Source organism: Emys orbicularis, chromosome 1 (genome assembly GCF_028017835.1).
Source record: "Emys orbicularis isolate rEmyOrb1 chromosome 1, rEmyOrb1.hap1, whole genome shotgun sequence".
NCBI lineage: Eukaryota > Metazoa > Chordata > Testudines > Emydidae > Emys > Emys orbicularis.
The window spans coordinates 64,664,617-64,688,118 of NC_088683.1; the positions used below are offsets into that span (position 1 = coordinate 64,664,617).

At 42.4% G+C, this 23,502-nt stretch overlaps 1 protein-coding gene across 1 annotated transcript in view; it reads right to left on the bottom strand.

Annotated features, from left to right (window-relative positions):
- Positions 1-23,502, bottom strand: part of PPM1H (protein phosphatase, Mg2+/Mn2+ dependent 1H) — a 215,536-nt gene that overhangs the window by 50,227 nt on the left and 141,807 nt on the right. The window contains exon 5 of the mRNA XM_065408660.1: positions 2,415-2,499. Coding sequence (XP_065264732.1) covers positions 2,415-2,499 — 85 coding nt within the window. The remainder of the gene's footprint in view (positions 1-2,414; positions 2,500-23,502) is intronic.

The window sequence follows — 23,502 nt, forward strand, 5'->3', positions numbered from 1 at the left end:
GGAAGCCAGAGACTTGCATCCAAACAAATCCAAAGTAAATACCCTTAAGACAAGGAAGTGCAGTGAATATTGGTTTTCAGAGATGTAAGGATGAAGAGAGACAGGTGATGGCCCTGGACAGATAAAGAGGATGACCAGAAATCTCAGGTGGTTTAGATACATTATAACCAAGCATTTGAACTTTTAGAATTGGATGCTTATTCAAGCTAAATAAGCTTGGGGTTCTTTTGAGGTTTTCCCTAATTAACACTCATTTTCCAAGTGCCTCAAAGTACTGTTAGATGGCTACTACTACTCTTTTTTTTAAACACTGGAGTAAAAGTGTTACCTATGGAACGTTTGAAATTGTCTCTAATTTTGTTTCACACTCTTGCTGTCTTGCGTGTATTTCCTTTGAACATGATACCCATGGCCCAGGCACATTTGCTACATATACAAATGAAATAAACAAAAAAAGGTAAAGAAAATTCCAGGGGAAACAGCAGAAGTGCTTTTCAAATCAGCTGCTGTTTTCAAATATAAGCCAGAAAGGACATCAAAAGAGCAAAATCCCTTCTAGGCAATGCTTTATCTCATATTTTCCTAGAGAAGTGCCAGGCTCCCAAGATACTACAGATTCTCTTTATTTTACAGGAAAACAAATTATTTTAAATATAACTAAGTATAAATATTTATTAGGTCTGCTTTGTATTTGGTTCTCTGAATATGAATACATCCCAAAGTATTTCTTTCCTCTGAAATGTTCAGACTCAAGCAATGAACTGGAATAGGAATTAAATCTGAACAGAAAAACAAAAAGGCATTTCCTTCAAAAAAATGTTTTTAAAATCCCAACAACCTTGCATCTCTACCTCGCCAAATACTGAGACAGTTGGAGTAGGCTGAACATAAAAGGTATTTTAGGAACAGCAGAAGACCATCAGGCCTAGGTTCCCTGTAGAAGGGGCGGGGGACCCCTAGACTGAGAAGCCCTGGGGAGGAAGAAGAGCAAGGCCCTCGGGGTAGCAACCATGAGAACCCTAGACAACAGAGCCCGGACAGGGTAGATTGAGGGGAAGGAGGTGCGGGGGAGATGGCCAGCCCAAGTCCCTTAGAGGGAGAAAAGGAGCAACTGGAGCTCCCCACAACGCAGCTCCCAGGAGAAGAAACAAGGACCCCGCATGGTGGCTTGGGAGAACCCGAGGTGTCCTGCAGGAGGTTGGGATTGGCCTTGACCCTTGACCAGAAGAAAAGGGGATAAAGGAGAAGGATGCTTGCTGGGGTGCGATTGGTGTGAGGACCTGTGGGTGGTGGCAGAGCTATGGGGACATCCGCCCCTCGACCAGTGTACTTTTTGTGGGTGGGGGATGAAGGAACCTCCAGGAGATGATGCCGGTGATTGCCTGAAAAAGGGGGAGAGGCTTCCCCAGACGAACCCTACTGGATGCGGGTGGAGAGGCCGAGGAAGGACGAACCTGGCGGTTCATAAGGGGGCAGGTGTGTGACAGGGTGCTGGCTAGGACACCCTGAGCCAGCCCTCTGTCACAACAGCTCCAATCAGGAAAGGGGAATTGGAGCTGGTGGAGTAAGCGCAGGCCTAAGTGGCAAACGGGGAACAGCTACTGGCCTTGTTAGCCAGGGGCTACATAAACGCTGGCAGGAAGGAAGCCGTGGCAGAGGAAAGGGAGGAGCCAGGGAGTTAGTGGCCGCTCTCCCCTGCTGGCTGCAGAAGCCAACAGTCCCTGGGGCTGCAAGCCTGACACTTTCTGTAGCTACAAGGTGGTGGGAACTTCTACCCTAAATAAAGAGCATGGGTGATTGCACCAAAGCAGAGGTCTACGCCTGGTTTGTGGGTGCAGCAGGGGCAGAAGCTAGAGGGGCCCATCGGCGCCCTGTTACAGTCATACAGTAATCAGTGGGCTCAACTGTTAGTTTTAATGGTGTAAAAATTAAATGGCGGTTTGAGTCAGAAAGAAGTAAAAATATATTTAGTTATTCGTTACATGGCTTATAGGCTAATAGTGCTTTGTACATAAACCATCCTGTCTCTCATCAGCTAGTCATTGGCTGCAGGGGGTTCGGCTGCCCTAAGCAAACTAGTAAAGCATCCATCCCTCCCAATCCACAGTTATCCACACTGAATGAGACCACCCACACTGAATGAAACCACCTCTATGGTAGATCCAGCCTAGGTAAGAGATCTCTGTCAGCCATGCTAATAAAACACGGGAAAACAATATGCACCACAGTCTCTCTCACACACAAATGTCAGACTGCTACATTAAATACCATCGCACAGTAAACACTGGGAGGGAGTTAAGTACCCTACTCAGTTTGCTCATAGATGTGCTATAGTAAAATGTTACTTAACAATCCTGTGAACACATGACAGAGCAACATTCAGCAGCAGCTAGTACAATCCTCAGGTCTCTTACCAGATATTGTAGTCGCTGACGCTCAGTCTCAGGAGTGAATTCTGAAGACATTGGAATAACTTCTTTGTTCCTGATTATTATGGCCCTGCAATTGTCATAAAACATTGTCAGTAGAGACTACAGAAAATACTGGGACATGTGGGCTTTTTCTAACATTAGCTGGGTGCTTATTCTGCTCGGACCAGAGCAAGACAAAAAAAAGTCTCCCTCCCACCCCCCACAAAACATTATAAAAACAGGATGCCAACTCTTGCCCCATTTTATTTTTGGTGGAATAGCAAAACAGTAGATTTGCTTATGTCAAATTCACCTCATTCTTAGAGCTCAGAAAAATCAGGCACCCAAATAATAAGGACAGCAGTTATTTCAACCCAAGTCTACAGGGTATATTCTTATTCGTGAAAGCCAGACACCCAGAGGAGATACTGCAGAATTACTGATTGCAGAACAACCCTTTGCAGGCTTTAATCCCAGTAGGGGCTGACACTCTCCAACCTGCTGGCTTCAGATGACTCATGCAAGCCACTTTCCAGTTATTGATTGGTCGTATGTCATGTCAGAACATATCCATTCTCGCAGCAAATGGAAATGGCAAAGCAAATCCTGTTTAACACAAATCTAACTAGCTACCTGCCAGAGGAAGACGGGTAATGGGATGGCTATAGATCATCTGGCAGATTTCACACACATTTCTGCAAATGGCACAGAGAAAAGAAAATTCTACCAAACAATGAATATATTTCTGTCATCCATATAAAATATCTGTATAAAATAAAATGCCACATTTGTCCCTTGTGTAACTGTTTCAGCTAATGGGAGATACACCAGGGAAGAATTTGGTCCATAATGTTTCTACTGTATTTATTGTTCATGTATCCATTCTAATAATAGAATTGTATTCTCATACTTTTTTATTATTTATGCAGCCCCTCAAGTGGTGCACTCATGGTGCTTTATATGGTGGTTAGAGAAGACATACATGTTCCCAAAGATTTTATAAGCTTCAAATCTGCCCATCTAGATTATTAGAGTACACTGCTACCTCGATATAACGCCACCCGGTATAACACGAATTCGGATATAATGCAGTAAAGCAGTGCTCCGGGTGTGGTGGGGTGGCGGGGTGGGGGGCTGAGCACGCCGGTGGATCAAAGCAAGTTCAATATAACACGGTTTCACCTATAACGCGCTAAGATTTTTTGGCTCCTGAGGACAGCGTTATATTGAGGTAGAGGTGTATCTTAAAATTGGAACACTTGGTGCTGTATTGATTTCCCCCCTTTTTTGACATTACACTATGCATACACAAGTTACTGTTATTTGAATGCAAGTCTTTACAGTTCCAACAGCATATTGATCCCTCCTTTTGTGATCCTTTATGCCCTTTTTACTTGTGCTATTCACATCTTAATTCCTTTGATAATTTGATCCATTTGTTGACTGCTACCCTACATTGGGTATCCTAGTGGCACTGAAAAGCCATCAAAGTATATTGTATATACACACACACATACGCTTTGATGAACCTTAAGCGGAGATTCAAAAGACAGACCCTCCTTGGAAAACACCCGTTAAAGTGCTGCTTTTCACAATTAGGTCTATGGCATAACTACAATACATCACATCCCCATGAGTCATTTAATGCTATATTGGATGAATGTAACCTCCAAATCACTAGCTAATATGCAAATATAGCAATGACATAATGGAATGACAGAGGGAACAAATGGGTTGGGTGGGATTGTAGGGGTTATGTGGAAATGAACAGGGATGCGTGGAGAGGTTAAATCTATGTTGCAGAGAATGCAGAAATGTGGGGCTTCAGTTGCAAGGGGTCTTGTAGTGGGAGGAAAATGTGTGTGTGTGTGTGGGGGGGGGGAATATTTTTGACAGAGACCATGAGCTTATTGCTCTTGGTTTTTCTGAACTCCACATGCAAATGATGCTACAGGTTTATTAGTGGAAGTTAGAGGGGTACACACAGAAACCCACCCAACAGCATCACATTTGCTTCATGAAAGCTAAGAAGCCCATTGCTACTAATATCAGAAATTTCATGTATTTTCTGTGTGGGGAGGGATTCCCCTAGTGGTAATAATTCAATCATTTTAAAATGGGGAGAACACTGGGGAGAAATTTTGGCAGAATCTTCTTCTAAATATAGTTTAAATTAGTAATGGGTCTTCCCCCCCCCCCCCCCTTTCCTCATTCCAGTCTGGTAAAAATGACATGGTGGAAGTCACAATTAGGCTTTGCAGTATGCCCAGTTCAACACCTTCATTTGCAAAACTGAAATAAGAACAGCACTGGCTGTTTTGTGTGCTGGCAACTTTGCTTTATTTTTTGCTAATGGTTAATTTAATGTGGCTTTGAAACAGAGACAACTGCTCAAATACATTAGCCAGTTTTCATAACCCTTTCATCTGTAACACTGCTCTACAGCCAAAATGCTTCTGAAATAAATGTAGTCAAACTTTACTAATTCTGGGTCACTGAGAACGAAAATGATGCTTAAAATTGTTGATTGACTCTAGTTTTCAAGATATGCTATTGGGTCAGTATATACGACCCTTGACTTGGGAATGGCGGAGGATAAGTGAGTTATAAAGGGAAGGGATCTCAATTTAAACCAGAAATGACTAAAATACATCTTTGACTGGATCTATGAATAAATCTATGACTGGGTTTGGACAGTACTTGCTTTTTAGGCAAAACAATGAATGATGCAATCTGAAGCTGGTATTGCATGATATGAATTGCATCATGTTATTCCTAGAAGTCATGGATGATGCAATCATAACGAAGCTTACATCACTCTGCTGAACAAATTGCCCTATATCAGCTCTAGAAATCATACAGTGTCGTGCTCTCTTATTTGTCAGTGTTTGATTTTGCAAAGGGACACATTTCTGTTTAGCCAAAGTGAGCAGAGATGCCTCGTACTTGTGTGAACAGTGCAGATAACTTCTGCTATGTTTGTGGTGAAGTGACTTTTGCATCACAAAAGCGCAGTATAACCACTATGGTTAAGAAAGCCTATCACCTTTATTTTGGCTGCAAAATTGGAGATCAGGACAAGAGGTGGGCCCCAACATATGCTGCAACACTTGTGCAACAAATCTTCGCCAGTGGTTGAACAGGAAAAGGAAATCTATGCCTTTTGCAGTGCCAATGATTTGGAGAGGGCCAACAGATCATACCAGCAATTGTTACTTCTGCATGGTGCCTCCAGTTGGGAAAGGTGTGTCAAAGAAGAAAAAGTGGACTGTGCATTATCCAAACATTCCATCAGCTATACGCCCAGTACCCCACGGAGAAAGACTGCCGGTTCCTGATGCACCAGAATCATTCTCACTTGAGTCAGACGAGGAAGAGGAAGAGGATGAGGATGAAACTTCTGGTCCTGAACCATCAATGTCACAGGACACACATTTTCTCCCATCCTTCTCCTCTGAACCACACCTCATAACACAAGGTGAACTGAATGACCTTGTCAGGGATTTGGAACTACCCAAGAGTAAGGCAGAGCTGTTGGGCTCCAGACTACAGCAGTGGAATCTCCTGGCAGGTGATGTTAGGGTTTCCATGTTCCGTGACCGTCAAAAGGATCTTGTCCCATTCTTCTTCATGGAAGGTGATCTTGTAGCCTGCAACAACATCGATGGTGTGATGGCAGCCCTCAACATCGTTCACGATCCAGATGAGTGGAGACTGTTCATTGATTCATCGAAGACGAGTCTTAAAGCTGTTTTACTGCATAATGGCAATGTTTTGCCATCAATTCCAGTTGGTCATGCAGTCCATATGAAGGAAACCTATGACAACATGAAACAACTTTTGAGGTGCATAAACTATGACCAACATCAATGGCAGCTTTGTGGCGATTTGAAGGTTGTTGCTCTCTTGCTTGGTCTGCAGACTGGATACACAAAGTACTGCTGTTTTCTCTGCGAATGGGATAGTCGTGCAAGAGATTCCCACTACATCAAGAAAGATTGGCCACTCCGACAGTCATTGGAGCCTGGGAGGAAAAGTGTTCAGCATCCACCACTTGTTGAATCAAGGAAGATTTTGTTACCACCCTTACACATCAAGCTGGGTCTGATGAAGAACTTTGTCAAGGCCATTGACAAAACACAAGCAGCTTTCAAGTACCTCCGTGGAAAATTTCCAAGGTTAAGTGAAGCTAAGATAAAGGAAGGGTGTCTTTGTTGGTCCTCAGATTCGTGAACTTCGAGATGATGCATTTGACCATGCACTGCGTGGCAAGGAAAAGACGGCATGGAAAGCCTTCCAGTTAGTGGCAATACATTTTCTCGGAAACAACAAGGCAAACAACTACAGGTTGTTGGTGGAAAATCTCCTCAAGGCATACAAAAGCCTTGGTTGCAACATGTCACTAAAGATACATTTTTTGCACTCTCATCTAGATTTTTTTCCACCGAACTGAGGAGCAGTGAGCGACGAGCACGGCGAGCGATTTCACCAGGACATTGCAACAATGGAGAAACGCTATCAGGGTAAATGGAGCCCATCAATGCTTGCAGACTATTGCTGGACAGTGACAAGAGATGCTCCATTTAATGAATACAAGAGACAAGCCAAGAAGCGCCGAGTAGACACTGAATAGGACTAAACTATGTACAGAATAGTTTTTTGCCTTTTGTTTCATAATAAATTTTATTTATATAACCCTTTTGCTGATTTTTAAAGTGTTACATAAACAGGACAGGTGAAATATTATCATGTAAAGCAACCATAAACACATGAAAAGACCTAGGTTTACAATTTATGATTAAAACTCTACTATCTACACAATATACATAGACATAAAATGTAAAAACTTAAAAATCTTAGAAACAGTAGCCAATCAGTTGTTTTAATTGTCATATTTGAATTCAGCACATCAAAATACATAATAAATAGCACATTTTATCTCTGAAGCAGACGACTTCTCAAAAATTGTAGACCAGTGTAATTTGACTCGTAAGTAATGGTCTGACACAGTTTGAAGGGTCTAGGGTTTCAGCATGTTGATCAATAGTCTGTATTGTGCCATGCTAGAATGATCAAAAGACGTTAACAGAATTTTTTATCTTAAAAGAATGAATTGGAAGGATTCCGTGGATCCTAAATTTGGTCTGAAGGAGCTAATGTTAAAGTCAATGGAAGCATCACTCACATCAGTACTATTGTTAGACTATTAACTTATGAGTTCTACTGTTTTTCAAAAAGCTACCACTTAAGAGATCTATATCAAAATACATTTTAGGGCTCAGGTGCTTCCTGGAAGACACTGGAATATTTCCTGTTTAAGTTCGATGCCTGTCTCAGGCATATATCTGAGGGTAGAACTGAGCCCCAAGGGATTAATATTGCGCACACACAATGACATTCTAAGGTAGGAAAGGCAGTGTTTCATGGGCCCAGCTTGTTTTGACTAGCTATTATAGCCATATGGTGTGAAACAGTACAGCCCAGCATGAGAACCTTGGAACAATCAAAGCAAAAAGGTGACTTTAGGATGGAACAGAGCCTAAGTCCTGAATTTCCTTGAATTTTATTAGTGTTAAATATAAAAATCTAGAATTTATCTTAATGTGAGAGAGAGTTGCAACTGCCCATAAGAGTAAAATGGCTTGGACTGAGGGACTAGATAGCTCAAGAGATTAGAAATGGGACACTCAGGCTTTCACTTCTAGGTCACCGGTTTGAATTCAGCTCAGATCAATAGTAGTGCTCAATATCCCATTACCACTCTCTCAAGCTATCCAGTACTCAGTCCAAGCCATTTAACAGCTACATATCGCTGAAGGTTGTTACTTTCAGTCCACATCACAGATGCTGGCACCACAACTGGCAAGCTTGTTGGCGATCTCACCAAGGAAGCTAAGGATTAAAGTTCTGGTCTAATACTCATTGAAGTAGAAGGGAATCTTTCCAATGAATCCAAAGGATACTGGATCAGCCCTAATTGGACATGGAGACTGAAGTACCCTCTCACCGACCCCTCCATGACCCCTGAAGTACTGCTGCTGCCTAAACAGAGTCTGTTGTGTGGACAAGGCCCTCAATCTCCAGTATGATCAACATCAGTACTACAGTCACTTTAAAAATGACTTGATTTTAAAGGTGCAATCTTGACGACTGACGTGGGAACTAAAAACATTAAAATAACTATTTTGAAAAGTATAAAATACATATTTCTACAGTGCTGGGGGAACTCCGCTTTTAACTTTGTATTTCACATACCAGCAATGCCATGTTATAGCATTATTGCTTCCATCACACACGAAGGGTGTGTGTGTGTGTGTGTGTGTGTGTGTGTGTGTATGTATGTAATGAAAAGTGCTAGCTCCCAGAATATTGTGGGATTGTGGCTGTGAGATTTTATACTAGAATTTCAACTGGCCGAACACTTATGTTTTGGAGGCTGTCCCCCTCTTTAAGGGAATAGCTAGATAGAAAACTACTGGATTTGGAGAGGCTATTGTTCCCACAGCCCATCTGGTTCTGCCATATTTAATGCTGACATTTTAATTTTAACTACACTAGTGAAACATTATAGTACAGCCAGAGGGTGAGGCTGCTATATGAGGCTGGGTGATTCATGTTTGTAGGGAATGAGTATGTCAACACTAACAGAATATTCCTTGATGACAAGGTTACTTCAGATCCAGAGCAATCATTAATTTTTATCAGCTATGAAGAAATAAAAAAAGCACTTACTGCAGGAAATGAAATAAGAAGTGTCAAATACCTTAGGCCCCAAATTGTATTTACTTTGAAAGTTCACTTTTCTTCCAGCTTATTGGCTTTGTGCTGTTCCCCGCCCAGAAAAACACCACTTCATCCCATAGCAATTAAATAAATGGGGGAAAAAAACTGTTCATATATTTTAAGGGCAGTGGGATCATTAGATCACTATTAGATTCCTTTATTATACAGACCATAGAATTTCACCCAGTTACCCCTGTATTGAGCCCAATAACTTCTATTCTTAGTGTAGACCCTACATAAATAATACTGTGAAATTGCACCATGTGCTTTTCACAGCATGTCTACGTGGGTTCTACAAATAAGGGCAGTTATTTTTAGTAGCGTAGAGCTGGTAGAAATGTAGAGAAAAATATGCATTTAAGAAATAAAAACCAATTCAAGTATTTAAAACTGGATGAACCAAAACCTGTTATTGCTACCTCTTTTCTGACCAGGTTAATCCATGGGGAAATCCAAGCAGTATTGCATTTACCTACCGGTTGGATGGGCCAAAGCCCAGTGCACAAGTATATGAAGGGAAACATGCACAAGGTGGAAGCGTAAGAGGGGTACATGTGAATTCTTCATAAAATGTTACCATTTTTATTTCAGTTTGACTCAACTGTGCATTTCATTATGGCCAACTGAATGATCTCTGAGCACGTGAGCACTGTGTCCAATGCATTCTCACACATATTTAAAGTTCTGTTTATTTGTCATATTCAGTGCCAATACCCTAAAGCAATGGTAGGGGCAAGATTTTTACTTTCTGCCTTTAAATTGAATGGTTCATGAGGCAACAAAAATGGGTAACTGGTCACTGCATTTCAGTGTTGTTCCTGCTACTAAGGATTATGAGGAAAATCAATCTTTTATCCCTTAAAAAAATGCATAAAACACTTTTTATATAAAACCGTGAGAGAGAGAATGCACGCACAGGGCAGAGGAGTCCCCTTAAGAGGAGGCAATCATCTGGGAACTTCCAGGCATCCTTTCGTGTAAAAACCATATAAAAGAGGGAAACTCATGCATTTTAGAGAAAGTCATTGTTGGTTACTCTCATTTAATCATAAAGAGAAAGGAACACTTTAGTGAATAAGGTCAAAAGTGTAATTTCCCTGCTGTCGCGGGTCTGTTGGGAATCTAGTGTTCAAAACAAAAGAGGCATCTCCTACTGTTAAGAGTATTCATGGGACGCCCTGATTCCATTACACACTTTTTCAGCCGAAAATGATTTGAAACGCAACATTAAACTGCACATTTCTACAATGGAGGATAAAATCGGGTAGAGGTGACAAAGAGAAACCATTTGGAAAACACTTTTTGACAGCGTATATCACTTCCAAGCCACGGGAGGATGTATCCATTTTGTCAAAAGGTGTTGAGCAGTGGGGATTCTGTACATGTGAGGCAGAAGTGTCTGACTTGTCTGAAGAGGTATTAGAAATGTGTCAATGGAAAAGAAAGAGGGATTAGAATGACAAAGAATAAGGCAAGGTTTTATTACATTCAAAGGGGAACAAAGAAGTAGATTTTAATTAGTTGTGTCACAAAATAGCTGAGAAAAACATGTAAATCCTGTAACTGTGGAATTGGTCTAATGGGTACTTTTTAATAAAGATCAGAAAGCACAACTGCTGGTTTCTGCGATGCTTAAAACAAATCAGCTCTATTTATCTTTTTAACAAATTGCTAATAAATACAAATGCTTAGAAAATGAGCAGAATAAAATTGTTTAGATGTTCCCGTATATAAAAGAGATTTGTTGTGTAAGAATTTTGATGGGGTTTAAATATATTAAAACACACAACCTTTGTTTCCCTTACTTCTAACTAGACTAGTCTGCTTTTAATACGACAGATTAATTTCTCAGTGTCTTACTTCAGCTGGCTTCTACAAACATCTTGCTGTATCAGCGACATTCATGGAACCATAGCACCAGCACTATAATTTTACAGATTAAGGAGGACCCAGCAGGACACTAAAATAGACCATGGTGTGAAATTTAGTTAGCGGTTAACAAGGATGAGTTCCAATGGTGACATGTCCATTATCAAAACCCACAGGGGGTGAAATCCTGGTCCCAGTGAAGGCTATAGCAAAACTCCCACAATTCAACAAGAATGTTCCATTTACACTGGAGGATTCACCCACTCATATCAGACAAGCTTGCAAATGCCTCATCTCTCCTCAATGCCCCCACGAGCATAACATACAATCAACAAAACCCAGAATCAGGAAGAGTCAGAGCGGATGAAATTCTCTGTGAAAGGAGAGTAGATGGAAAGAAAGAATCTCTCAACCCTGGTTTCTTTACATTCCTTAGTGGCAGCATCAGACCTAACCCTTGCATATATAATTATTCATATACAGATCACAAATACTGGATAATTTCTCTTTCAACTGAACAGAAAAGTTTTTCTTTTACTGTAGCTCTCATTGATAGGGAGTACAATCTTCTGGCCCCCTCCATAACCTCTTGGGCTAGCTCCCTATGCCGATTGAAACAGGGAGGGGGAGTGCTCACCAACCAACAAACCAAAGAGGAAGGCAAGATGTGCAAGAGCATCTACTATAGATTCCCCTCCTTCCCCCCAATATAGCTGATATACAGCTATTTCCTTCTGCATTCCCAGGGTCAGAGAGCTGCAGTGAAAAGCTACGTGGCTCTGCCACTGTATGGATTTTGTGGAAGAGGTGAGCTTATAAACTTAGCAGATCTCCCTAAGCACAAGTCTACAACACAATATACAGAATTTTCAGTTTTTATTTTCTTTCAAATTGTATGATTTACTCACATTTACTTTTGAACGTTTATTTCACACTCCTTGTAAGGCACTCTGGACAAAATAAGGGTTGCTAATATATTTCAAAGCCTCTATTCTGATTGGTTGATTTTTTACAAAAAGATTTATTCTACTTTTAATGCAGAATAACAATAGTCAAGTAGAAGCTGTTTGCAGTAGAGGAGCAGTCCTTGTGCATTTCAATGGGAGGGCTTATTCCTCATTCATACTAACACCTGAGTTGATCGGCTTTCTCACTGCCTCAGAGAATAATGAGTATGGATTTTCATACTGAACTCCCCTTGTCAATCAACACACCAACACCTATCATCATCAGTTAGAGGGGACTCCTAGCTTGGGGGTCCCTCACTCTGCCCTGGTTATTTCTTGTGTGCAGAGGTTACCATGGTTTAGCAGGAATCTCCAGGAGTTGGAAGTTGTTGGAATTGAAGGGAATGTGTCTGGAAAGATACATAGAGTTTGATTATCAACTTCTATACCAGGATTGTATGCAGGTATACAGAATGAATAACTATGGCTGAGGTCAATAGATGTTATCTGCACGAACCATAGTCAACTCTGCAAGTACACTATCCAGCACAGACTGAATAATTCAGACTGGCTTTCACAATTAATAGATGTTTTTAAAATGATTCCAATAGTGAATTTGTCTTCTTCAGGATGAGTCTTCTCCAGGCTGGTCTCACTGGCCTTTTGATTGCAAAAGCTGCTCCCAGGTGGTCTTCTTCTGATGGAGTTCATCTCAGCTTGGAAAAGATTGTCCATATTCATCTGGACTCCTTGCTTCAGCTTTGATCCTTGTCCAATTTGATTACTTAAAACAAATAGCGGGACCATGGTTTGCTGCTACTACTTGTGTCCTCATACTGCTTTCCCTCCACACCCATGCAATTGCTGGATCACTGCACTCCACCAGGTCACTGGAAGAGCAATCACACTCAAGCTGCTGGCATTTCAGGAGATGCTTCATATTTTGAGGCTCTCTGCCACAGTCAGAGGTACTGGGGTCAGTGATGTAGTCCCACCTAATCACTGCCTCCCTAGACCAGTCAACTCCAGTGCAGAGTCAATTAAGGCAATGCTAGATAGACCAGGGCTAATCTGTATTGTGTGGAAGGTGCTTGACTTGTGGATGCCAAAGCGCACAGGCTACAGGATTGTTCTCTACTCATTTGCCATAACTGAACCCTTGTCTGTTTGGGTGACAATGTTAGGGGTTTAACAGCGGCAAGAAAGCTTCGTTGTGACTTCAGTTGACTCAACATTGGTGTTATGTCACATAGCAGATGTCTTGGATCTGTGCATTGCCTTGTGGACTCAACTCTACTAGCAACTTCCTGGAGTATATTCGGAAGAGCAATACCTGCCAGGATGTATAGGCTGTTGACATGGGCAGGCTTAAAGCATCCTCTAACATACTGGCAGACAGCATTAAATACAGGGTCTAGCTTCTTTGAGTGAGGGGATCATGCCCACACTTCACAGGCAGAGAGCTTAGAAGAGTGAAAGAATTTAAATACATAGGATGGCTGACAATGGTGCTCTCCTGCATGATATCTGGCATTGTACCAAAGCTGCTTGGTGCAAATAGTGGGAAATGACCCCAGTTCTCTGAGATTAAAAATATGCCAATAAAGTTGAGTGTATAAACTGTAATTTGAACCATTTTAACATATGGAACACAGACTTGACCAGCCACAAGAAAGGAAATCAGTATGTCTCCACCACAGAAATGAAGATATTGATATCATCAAATGGTTGGACATTCAATGACAGGAAACAAAACGAGGTTGTACGTCACCTAAAGTAGGTTTTTCCTATTGAAGACAAGTTGAGGGAGGGTAGGCTATGTTGGTAGGGGCATATTGATTGGATACAGGACCACTATATCAGTAGAATGACTCTTGCAACGATTGTGGACGGAAGATGACCAAGCGGGAGTCCAAAGGCTTGGTAAGTGGACTGGATATCTCAGTGGATCTGAGAGAGACCGATGTGCGTGACAGACTGGCGGATGATCATGAGTTTTGGAAGAAAGCTATAAAAGTTGCTGACCCTGAATAAGGAAGTGGCAAGAAAGAAGAAGCAGTAGTAAAAGTCGACAACAGTGTTACAGTGATGATACACAACTGTGTGTCTCTGGCACAGAACAGCTTGTTGAGAGGTTTGAATATCAAGCCTATGACCTTAAGCACATTTTATTATTTATTGGGTATGCTGGAGAAATGACAGGAGAACCACAGTAGTATAACCTTATTGCTTTTGTTAGGAGGTGGGTTGCTACATATTGTACCAACTGGCGGTTTTGGGACAGTTTTGGTTGGTTGGTTAATTTTTTTTAGTTCCCAAGACAAGTGCCCTGTAGTAATAAGCCAGAATGATCGGATCACTGGGCAAGTCTATATCTTTCACATTGGTGTATAGTTTCCTGGCCACCTAAAAGTGGAAAAAAGGTGAGGGTTTTTTTTGTTGCTGTCCCTGTTTGGGTATCCAGCATCAAGAAATAATCTAGAAGGATCCCTATGGCTGAAAACTACCTGAAAAAGTTAAGTCTATGTTGGTATAGATCCACCTATGTATAACCTTTCAAGGCATGATTATAGAATGTGTGGACAGGTTGGACCGGAGGGTACCCTTGCAGACAGACAAGAAAACCTCTAACCTACATGCAAAGTAAAAGGGGACATTAGAGTCACCACACATACCACTAAGTACTGATCCAGTGGGAACAATGCACAGCTTTCTACAACCCACCTAAACAAGTAATCTCAGCTCACCTCAGTGGAAGTCTCCATTCCTTGGCTATAGCCTGGGCAATATCATCTGCCTGATCTTATGGGAAGAGTTTTCATCTAGGGTTCCTGCACATATACACACTCAGAGTTGATGAGGAACCTCTGTCTCTAATAAAGCTCTAAGAAACTAGACTCAAGGTATTTTAGCTAGAAGCTGATGAGCTGTAACTGCTTAAGTTACCTGAAAAGCCTGTAGACTCCAAGGGCCAGGAGAAGTTGAAAGAGGCTTCCAGCAAAGCAGGGTTCTCAACAGACTTGAGGTACACTCCAAGTGAATCTGGAAAGCTTCCCTCTAAACCCTTTCCTACTTGATATGCCTCAGCATTGGTTCTGAAAAGATTAAGGAAGAATCCACAAGAGCCTCCTTTGAGTGATCTGTCAAAAAGGCATAGGTGGAAGGATAGTCTTGTGGTTAATGCACTGCATTGGGAGACCTGGATTCAGTTCTCAGCTGTGCCACAGACTTCCTGTATGATGTTCACCTCTCTCTGCATCAGTTCTCCAACTATAAAGTGGGGAGAAAACTTCCTTTCTCCCATCATTTGTCTATCTTGTCAGGGCATGGATTCTCTAGCCTACTATGTACATATACAATGTTAATGCAATGGCAACCCAATCTCAGTTTGTGCTACTGTAATATAAATAAATAGGGAGTGATTCCATTTACAGTGGCTAATGTAGCTTAAAAAAAAAAAAAAAAAAAGGGAAATCCCATGAGTGAGAAAGCAAGAAAATGCATGCCTTTTGGGAGCTGGTAACAAGCAGAAAGTGGCTAGCCTATCCCCAGAGGCTACTGCAAAAGTAACATACCCTCCACTTCCACGTAACCTGCAATGACAGCAGTTCACATATGGAAGAAGGAGAGATGGTCAGGACTGAAGACCCATTTTACACAAACTACCAAGTATGCAGGGCTGTTTGCAATGCCACAAACACTATGCTAGAGGGCTAGGAACGTAATACAAGTCCTCTCATAGAAATGAATAAGCTTTGGGGAAGAGGTAAGAACGCTGTTTTGTCTTCAAAGGAATCCATGCGTGGGATGGACTCTAGTCTTTTTTCATTCAGCTTTGTCTTTAAACCTAATTCCTTTCTCTTTAACTCTCCTGACCTGCTGATACAGGCCTCTGTGCCTCTTCATTGCAAAATGGATCATTGTAGGCAGTCACTCAGTTAGATATAATGCACCTGTCTTCTGAAACGCATTGTCCACTGAGATCAGGAAAGTCTCTGCTTTCTCACCACTAAATGTAAAGGCTTGTTTCTTGTCAACTACTTTTATTTACTTTTAAATTAAAGTAATCATTAAAGGAGGATAGCCAATTATGGTATTATTCGAAATCACCTCCAACAGTTTCATCAGGATAAAATGCTGTAAAACCTGAAGTTGCTACTGTTCTTTTTAACCTTTCTGCAATTCTAACTTCTCCTTGCACAAAGAGGATGGAACACTGGGAGCAACAGTGACTCCCACATGCATACAAGCCAGGCTTCTAAAGCAAGGGAGGCAAAAAGAAAAAATGGAGGGAATGCGGGATTTGCTTATATGTTCCCAGTGTGAATGACAGTACATTTATTTCCATGACTTTCTGCTGAGTGAAGACAGACTGTTCTGCACACCAGACTGTAGCTGGAGGAGAGAGAGAAATTCAAATTTATTTTTAAACACCAGCTTTGTTTTAAAAGGGTAGTTTCAATCCAGTCTGCACTGCACTTGAGCTGGATGGGCTGAAGCTAGGCAACCAAAGATTTCAATATCTTCAGTGGTCTTTGCACCTCAGTTATGGTCCCAGGAAGTTTCAATAATCTAAAAAGGGCACAGATAGTTTGGCCAAAATAGGACCTACAACTATTTTTAATAATGAACTTGGTGAGAGAGCATCCTGAAGATTCTAAATGGCCATAGATTTTAAAGAAAAGGCATAATCCTGTTACCTAGAAATTTTTAAGGTTCTAATGAGAAAAAGGCTTACACAAAATAAATGGCTTAGATCTCTTCTGCTCCCCGTGCAGGAGGACTTAAGCAACAAGCATGGGTGCTATTCCAAAGGTTGTGTGGATTTTTTGCTGAGTCAGCACAATATGTGACCTTGGGCAAGTCAGATAATTTCTCTGAGCCTCAGTCTCCTAACCCATAAAATAGGGATAATGATACTTCCCTTCTTTTGTAAAGCACTTTGGGATCTATGGACTCTCAGAGTGAAGTATGATTATTATTGCTGATTATTATTATTGTTATAGTGGTACATAAATAAGACAATTAAGACTGCCATGCAGACTAATGATTAATAAAAAGGACAAAGTAAATCCAGATTAGCTAATAGGGAATGAAGAAAATCAGAAGAGAAAGATCAGATTATTTTACAGGTTTTTTAAATACTATTATAACTAGGGCTCTACCAAATGCACGGTCCATTTTGGTCAATTTCACGGTTATAGGATTTTAACAATCGTAAATGTCATGATTTCAGGTATTTAAATCTGAAATTTCACGGTGTTGTAATTTTAGGGGTCCTGACCCAAAAACGAGTTGTGGGGGAGTCACAAGGTTGTGGTACTGCTACCCTTACTTCTGCGCTGCTGCTGGCGGTGGTGCTGTCTTCAGAGCTGCGTGGCTAGAGAGCAGTGGCTGCTGGCCGGGAGCCCATCTCTGAAGGCAGAGCTGCCGCCAGCGGCTGCGCAGAAGTAAGAGTGGCATGGTATGGTATTGCCACCTTTACTTGTGAACTGCTGCTGGCAGGGCACTGCCTTCAGAGCTGGGTGCCTGGTCAGCAGCGGCCACTCTCTGGCTGCCCAGCTCTGAAGGCAGTGCAGAAATAAGGGTGGCAATAACTACAACCCCCCCCCCCCCAAAATAACCTTGTGACTTCCCTTGCAACACCCTTTTGGGCCAGGCCTTCCAATTTGAGGAACGCTGGACTCCCCCATGAAATCTATATAGTATAGGGTAAAAGCAAACAAAAGACCAGATTTCAGACGAGATGACCAGATTTCACAGTCTGAGATGCGTTTTTCATGGCTGTGAATTTGGTAGGGTCCTAATTATAAACCTTAAAGAGTAAAACAAAAATAGTATGAAGCTATGCAAATTGCCTCCCCATGCTTTATTTTTAAATAGGCATATAGATATAAGGACAAATCATACTGCTAACAATGTCCTGAGTAGTGCAATCATAGTGCTCCTTCAATTCTCCCTTTTTAAAAATTCTGTTTCCATTATAGCACTGTGCTTCAGCCAGTGGACACATGGCTATTTCCCTGCCTCTCTCATCTAGTTTGTACAATCATTAACTCTAAAAGTGAACTCCCCTTCCGAGGACTATTAATGACTGGTGATGAAATGAAAACAAGCAGATATGACCCAGAAGGGAAAGGAGAAGAAACTCAGTGAGCTCCAAACAGGGCCGGCTCTGGCTTTTTTGCCGCCCCAGGCAAAAAAGCCTCCTGCCGCCCCCCCGCGCAGGGGAGGGCGGCGAGCCGCGCCGGGGAGAGCGGAGCCCCGGCGGCCAGAGGCTGCGCCGGGGGGAGGGCGGCGAGCCCGGCCGGGGCTCCGCTCTCCGCGGCGGCCAGAGGCTGCGCCGGGGGGAGGGCGGTGAGCCCGGCCGAGGCTCCGCTCTCCCCGGCGGCCAGAGGCAGCGCCGGGGGGAGGGCGGCGAGCCCGGCCGGGGCTCCGCTCTCCCCGGCGGCCAGAGGCTGCGCCGGGGGGAGGGCGGCGAGCCCGGCCGGGGCTCCGCTCTCCCCGGCGGCCAGAGGCTGCGCCGGGGGGAGGGCGGCGAGCCCGGCCGGGGCTCCGCTCTCCCCGGCGGCCAGAAGCAGCGCCGGGGGGAGGGTGGCGAGCCCGGTCGCGGCCCCGTTCTCGGGCCGGAGCCCCGCGCCACCCCCCTCCAGGTGCCGCCCCAAGCACCAGCTTGGTGGGCTGGTGCCTGGAGCCGGCCCTGGCTCCAAAGCTGGTATTGGGAGAAGGTAGCTTCAACTTCAACCAATATTCATTATTTTATTTTTCTCCTCTTTTGTGAATGGCAACAAGTGTGGATATGACACACTTATTTTCCAACAGTAGTGAGACTGATTAATCTTAACCCAAATGTGAATACCCTGTGTAAAGCAATTACCCAGTATGTTACTGTCATCTAACTAACTATCTGAAGTACATTAGAAAAAGGAAGAGACATTTTTTCCTGGAAACCTAGGTATGTCCGACATTTTTAAAAGGAGAGAGCTTTCCAAATATAAACGAGAGGGGTGGAGTGAGGAGAAGGGAACAAAACAAAATATCAATACGAAAATCTGATTAAGCAAAGTAAAGTCCAATGACCCTCCAATTTGTGAAAGCCTTTGAAATTCTCATCCCTTGTTTTGATCCTTTCGTTTGCACACAAATAAAAAAAGTTCAAGAATCTATTTGCAGATTAGCCAGAGTTTGGGGACTTTGTGGGGAAACCAATCAGCTTGTCTTTTGTTTCTCAATGGAGTGATAAAAGTGCAGCTGTTGAAAGACTTCGTAGCACCACCGTATATAATGCAGCACAAAATGGTGATACTTGCATTCTCTGATAAAATGGGCAGATCCATGCTGGGGCCACCATGAAAACTAAAGGAACTTTTGTGGCCAAGAGGGCTAATCTCTTCATATCACATAAGAGTCATCGGAATGATATTGGGCAACTGTTACACTGAGTCAGCCATCACTGTACTTGGCTAGTAATCAGCAAAGAACATCTGTCCATTTCCTGGTTTACTATCCCTCTATCGCTAAACTACTGACTGACTTTAAAAAAAACCCCAGCAACAACAACAAATAAACCCACCAAAGCGAGGCGAAAACGAACTTAACAAGACTTGTATCATTTTTTTAAAATTAGAAGTTACTCTAACAATACACAATTAAATAATTCTATTTGAATTAAGTGAGCAGTGAAGTTTTACTGTCTTTTACAAAGCAGCTATTCAGATACTCTGGCCTGGTGACTATAGATTGTGTACGTAACACTGGTATGCAAAGTGCAATGTAATAGACTGAGACCAATATAAACTGGAAACTTTATTGAATACAAGACCTATAGTGCTGCAGTCAGCTACCCAGATAACCTTGCATGAATGTTGCTGAATATCCTTCCTGCCAGCACTCATTTCACACAATGTTTGAAGGGAACCAAATAGATGGCTTGACCTTGGGACCTGTACCTTTAAAAGGAAAGCACTGAAAGACTCTCTTTTCATTTTCCCTTCCCCCATGGAGGAGACAGTGTGCCAGGTAGGCTGATGTTTAGCTTAGAGAGAAAGAGACACATTAAAAATCTTTGGCCAAAGTTCAGATATAGATTTTCACTGTACAAGAAGGTATATTTATGACAGAATCTAAGAATGACCAGGCCCACCAATTAGAGAGCGGAAGTGGCTCTCTCTGTAGTTTATCAGACTGTGAAGATGTCACCTCATTTTTAGTAGGATGTTGATATCATGTTCAGCTACTGTAGAACTGTGACTCCTTGGTTAGCAAAAAAATTAATTATATCATTGACATTAGCATTATCTGCTAAGGCCACAACATCATGCTCAATAAGAGTACATCACAAAACCTAGAATTAGCACAGTTTTCCTCCCTTCCATACCCAACTGAAAATGTTCAGCTTGGGTAAGCCTACTAGTCCATGCAGAAGTGAGCTAGTGCTGTACCAGAGGACTGCCTGCTGGTAATTTAGTAATATGGTAATTAAAGTCTTTTCATGATGTAATTACATATCAACTACAAAGGGACAGCTGCTATACAACAGTGCCAGGGTACATGGCATGAAATGATTAGATTTGAGAAGCTTTAGTGGTTAAACTGAATACCACAGACATAACTCCGAGGTGTAGTTAGCACTGCAGAACCCATTATTATTCAAGTCTCACGCTTAGTCTTTCCTTATTCTCATTGTGATAGTAACAGTTTCCTTCATATACCTTGTTTCTATGATACCAGAAAGCCTTTTAAAACCCACCTTTGTAAACCCCTGCTGTTTTGAAATTGCACTGAATTTCAAGCCTAGGTCTATTTCAGGACAAGAGATTCTGTACAAATCAGATCTATCTTGGTACGTATAAACAACGAGGAGTCCTTGTGGCACCTTAGAGACTAACAAATTTATTTGGGCATAAGCTTTCGTGGGCTATAACCCACTTCTTGTCATCTGTTGGGAATGGGCCACATCCACCCTAACTGAATTGGCCTTGTTAGCACTGACCCCCCCACTTGGTAAGGCAACTCCCATCTTTTCATGTGCTGTATATTTATACCTGCTAACTGTATTTTCCACTCCATGCATCTGAAGTGGGTTATAGCCTATGAAAGCTTATGCCCAAATAAATTTGTTAGTCTCTAAGGTGCCACAAGGACTCCTCATTGTTTATACTGATACAGACTAACACGGCTACCCCGCTGAAACTTGGTACGTATGCGGTTCCAATCACTGCAACATGTGATCTTCTTCTATGTACTGTATTCTAACCTATAGGAAACAGAGCTTGATTTATTTGTAGATTTTTACAGAGAGAGAGAGAGAGAGAGAGAGAGAGCGAGAGAGAGAGAGCGTTAACATGCAAGTGAATAGGGGTGTGCGAGAATGGGAGTTAGAGTGGCATGAGAAAAACTGAGGGAAAGCTAAGTTAAATACATTAGTTTTGCATTTACTTCTGGAAGTAGTGAGGAATTTCTTTTCTCTTGAGAGAATTCCACAATGTAGATGTAGCACCAGGAAAGAAAAGTCTCCCACTTACGTTTGATAAGCCTACCCTTTTAGTTTACAATTTCACTGTTCCCTTTTTCATTGCAGTCATTCATAATTGTTCAAAAGGAGTTGCAAAGTGGGTGTAAACAGCAACTATTCTGATTTAGTAGAATTTTGTGCCCACTTTCTACAGGCCAAAAGGACCACCACGGTGTAAGCCAGTGGAGAACCAGTATTTTTATTAGCCATGTGACAAATTATGTCCAATTGTCCCTATGTGGATATGCCTGAAGTTCCTGGCAATAGGCAGGCACTCTCTCAGCTGCCGCCATCTTGGTGATTGGCACCTGTCTTGAACCTGGTACTCTTACTTCTACCTTGCAGAGGTGTGAGAAGTAGGCATCAGGTGCTTGAGACACTCAACTCAATCTAGAGATTTTAAAGCAGTAACGAGCTTTTCCAGCAAAACCCTGCAGAACTTTATTTGTTGGAGATACTTGTTCAGTTTTCAAAGATCTAGACCTGGATGCAGGAGATACCATGCCAGTCAAAGAGCGCTCCCTCTCTAGGTTCTGAAAAGGCCTCTAGCCATTACTCAGCACGACAAACCTATTGCGAAGGCCCCACTGGTACAGATAAAAGATCCAACTGCCAGTGATTTGAAAAGGCCCTATTCACTCTATGGGCCCCTGGGATCCAAGGAGGTCACATGCACTGATGTATGATTGGCAGCAACTCAACTCCAATCCATCAGACCTATGATTGCTATTAGACTCAGACTTTAATGCCAGAAGGAACCATCATGATAATTTAGTCTGACCTCCTGCACATTGCAGGCCACAGAACTTCAACCACCTACTCCTGTAACAGACCCATAACCTCTGGCTGAGTTACTGAAGCCCTCAAATCTTGATGCGAAGACTTCAAATTACAGAAAATCCACCATTTACACTAGTTTAAACCTGCAAATGACCTGTGCCCCATGCTGCAGAGGAAGGTGAAAACCCTCCAAGGTCTCTGCCAATCTGATCTGGAGGAAAATTCCTTCCCCACTCCAAGTATGGCAAATTGTTAAGACCCCAAACATGTAAACAAGACCCACTCACCAGACACCTGGGAAAGAATTTTCTGTAGAAAAGACCCAGAACCCTCCCCCTCTAGTGTCCCATCTCTGGCCATTGGACATATATGCTAATAGCAGACATGGATGGATGGGCCATCTGCCACAGTAGCAATCTCACCATACCATCCCCTTCATAAACTTATCAAGCTGAATCTTGAAACAAATTAGTTTTTTTGTCCTGAGTACTCCCCTGGGAAGGCTGTTCTAGAACTTCACTCCTCTGATAGCTAGAAACCTTCATCTAATTTCAAGCCTAAACTTGTTGATGGCCAGTTTATAGCCATTTGTTCTTGTGCCAGCATTGATCCTTAACTCAAGTACCTCCTCTCCCTCCCTGGTGTTTCTCCTTCTGATATATTTGTAGAGAGCAGTCATATCTCCCCTCAGCCTTCATTTTGTTAGGCTAGACAAGCTAAGCTCCTTAAGTCTCCTTTCGTAAGGCAGGTTCTCCATTTCTCTGATTATCCCAGTAGCCCAATTAGTTCCCTCTCTATTCCTATGCTTCCTCTTCTTCTGAGCATAGACTTTGGAGGGATCCCAAGGGCACTCAGATCCATCAGAATTCTCAGTAACTCAACTCAAGTGAATAATCAAAAATCTCACTTGCCGGAACATCTCATATTGTTCCCTGCTGGATCTGAGGACTTAGGCTTACTCCAGAAGATCCTTTTGGCATTGTGTAACTAACACCCAGAGCACCTCCCACCCCAATAGAAAAATTCTACTCAGTTCCGAGAACCAAGGCCTCCTTCATAAAGAAGGTTTTGAGGCTGTGGTCTGTTCTCACTCAGGTTTTGATGAGAAAGATACAGGGGCAGTACACTCTGTGATGAGTGCTCTCTTCTTTCCAAACACTTAAGGTTTGGGAATGATGGTACAAAAATAAAATCACTG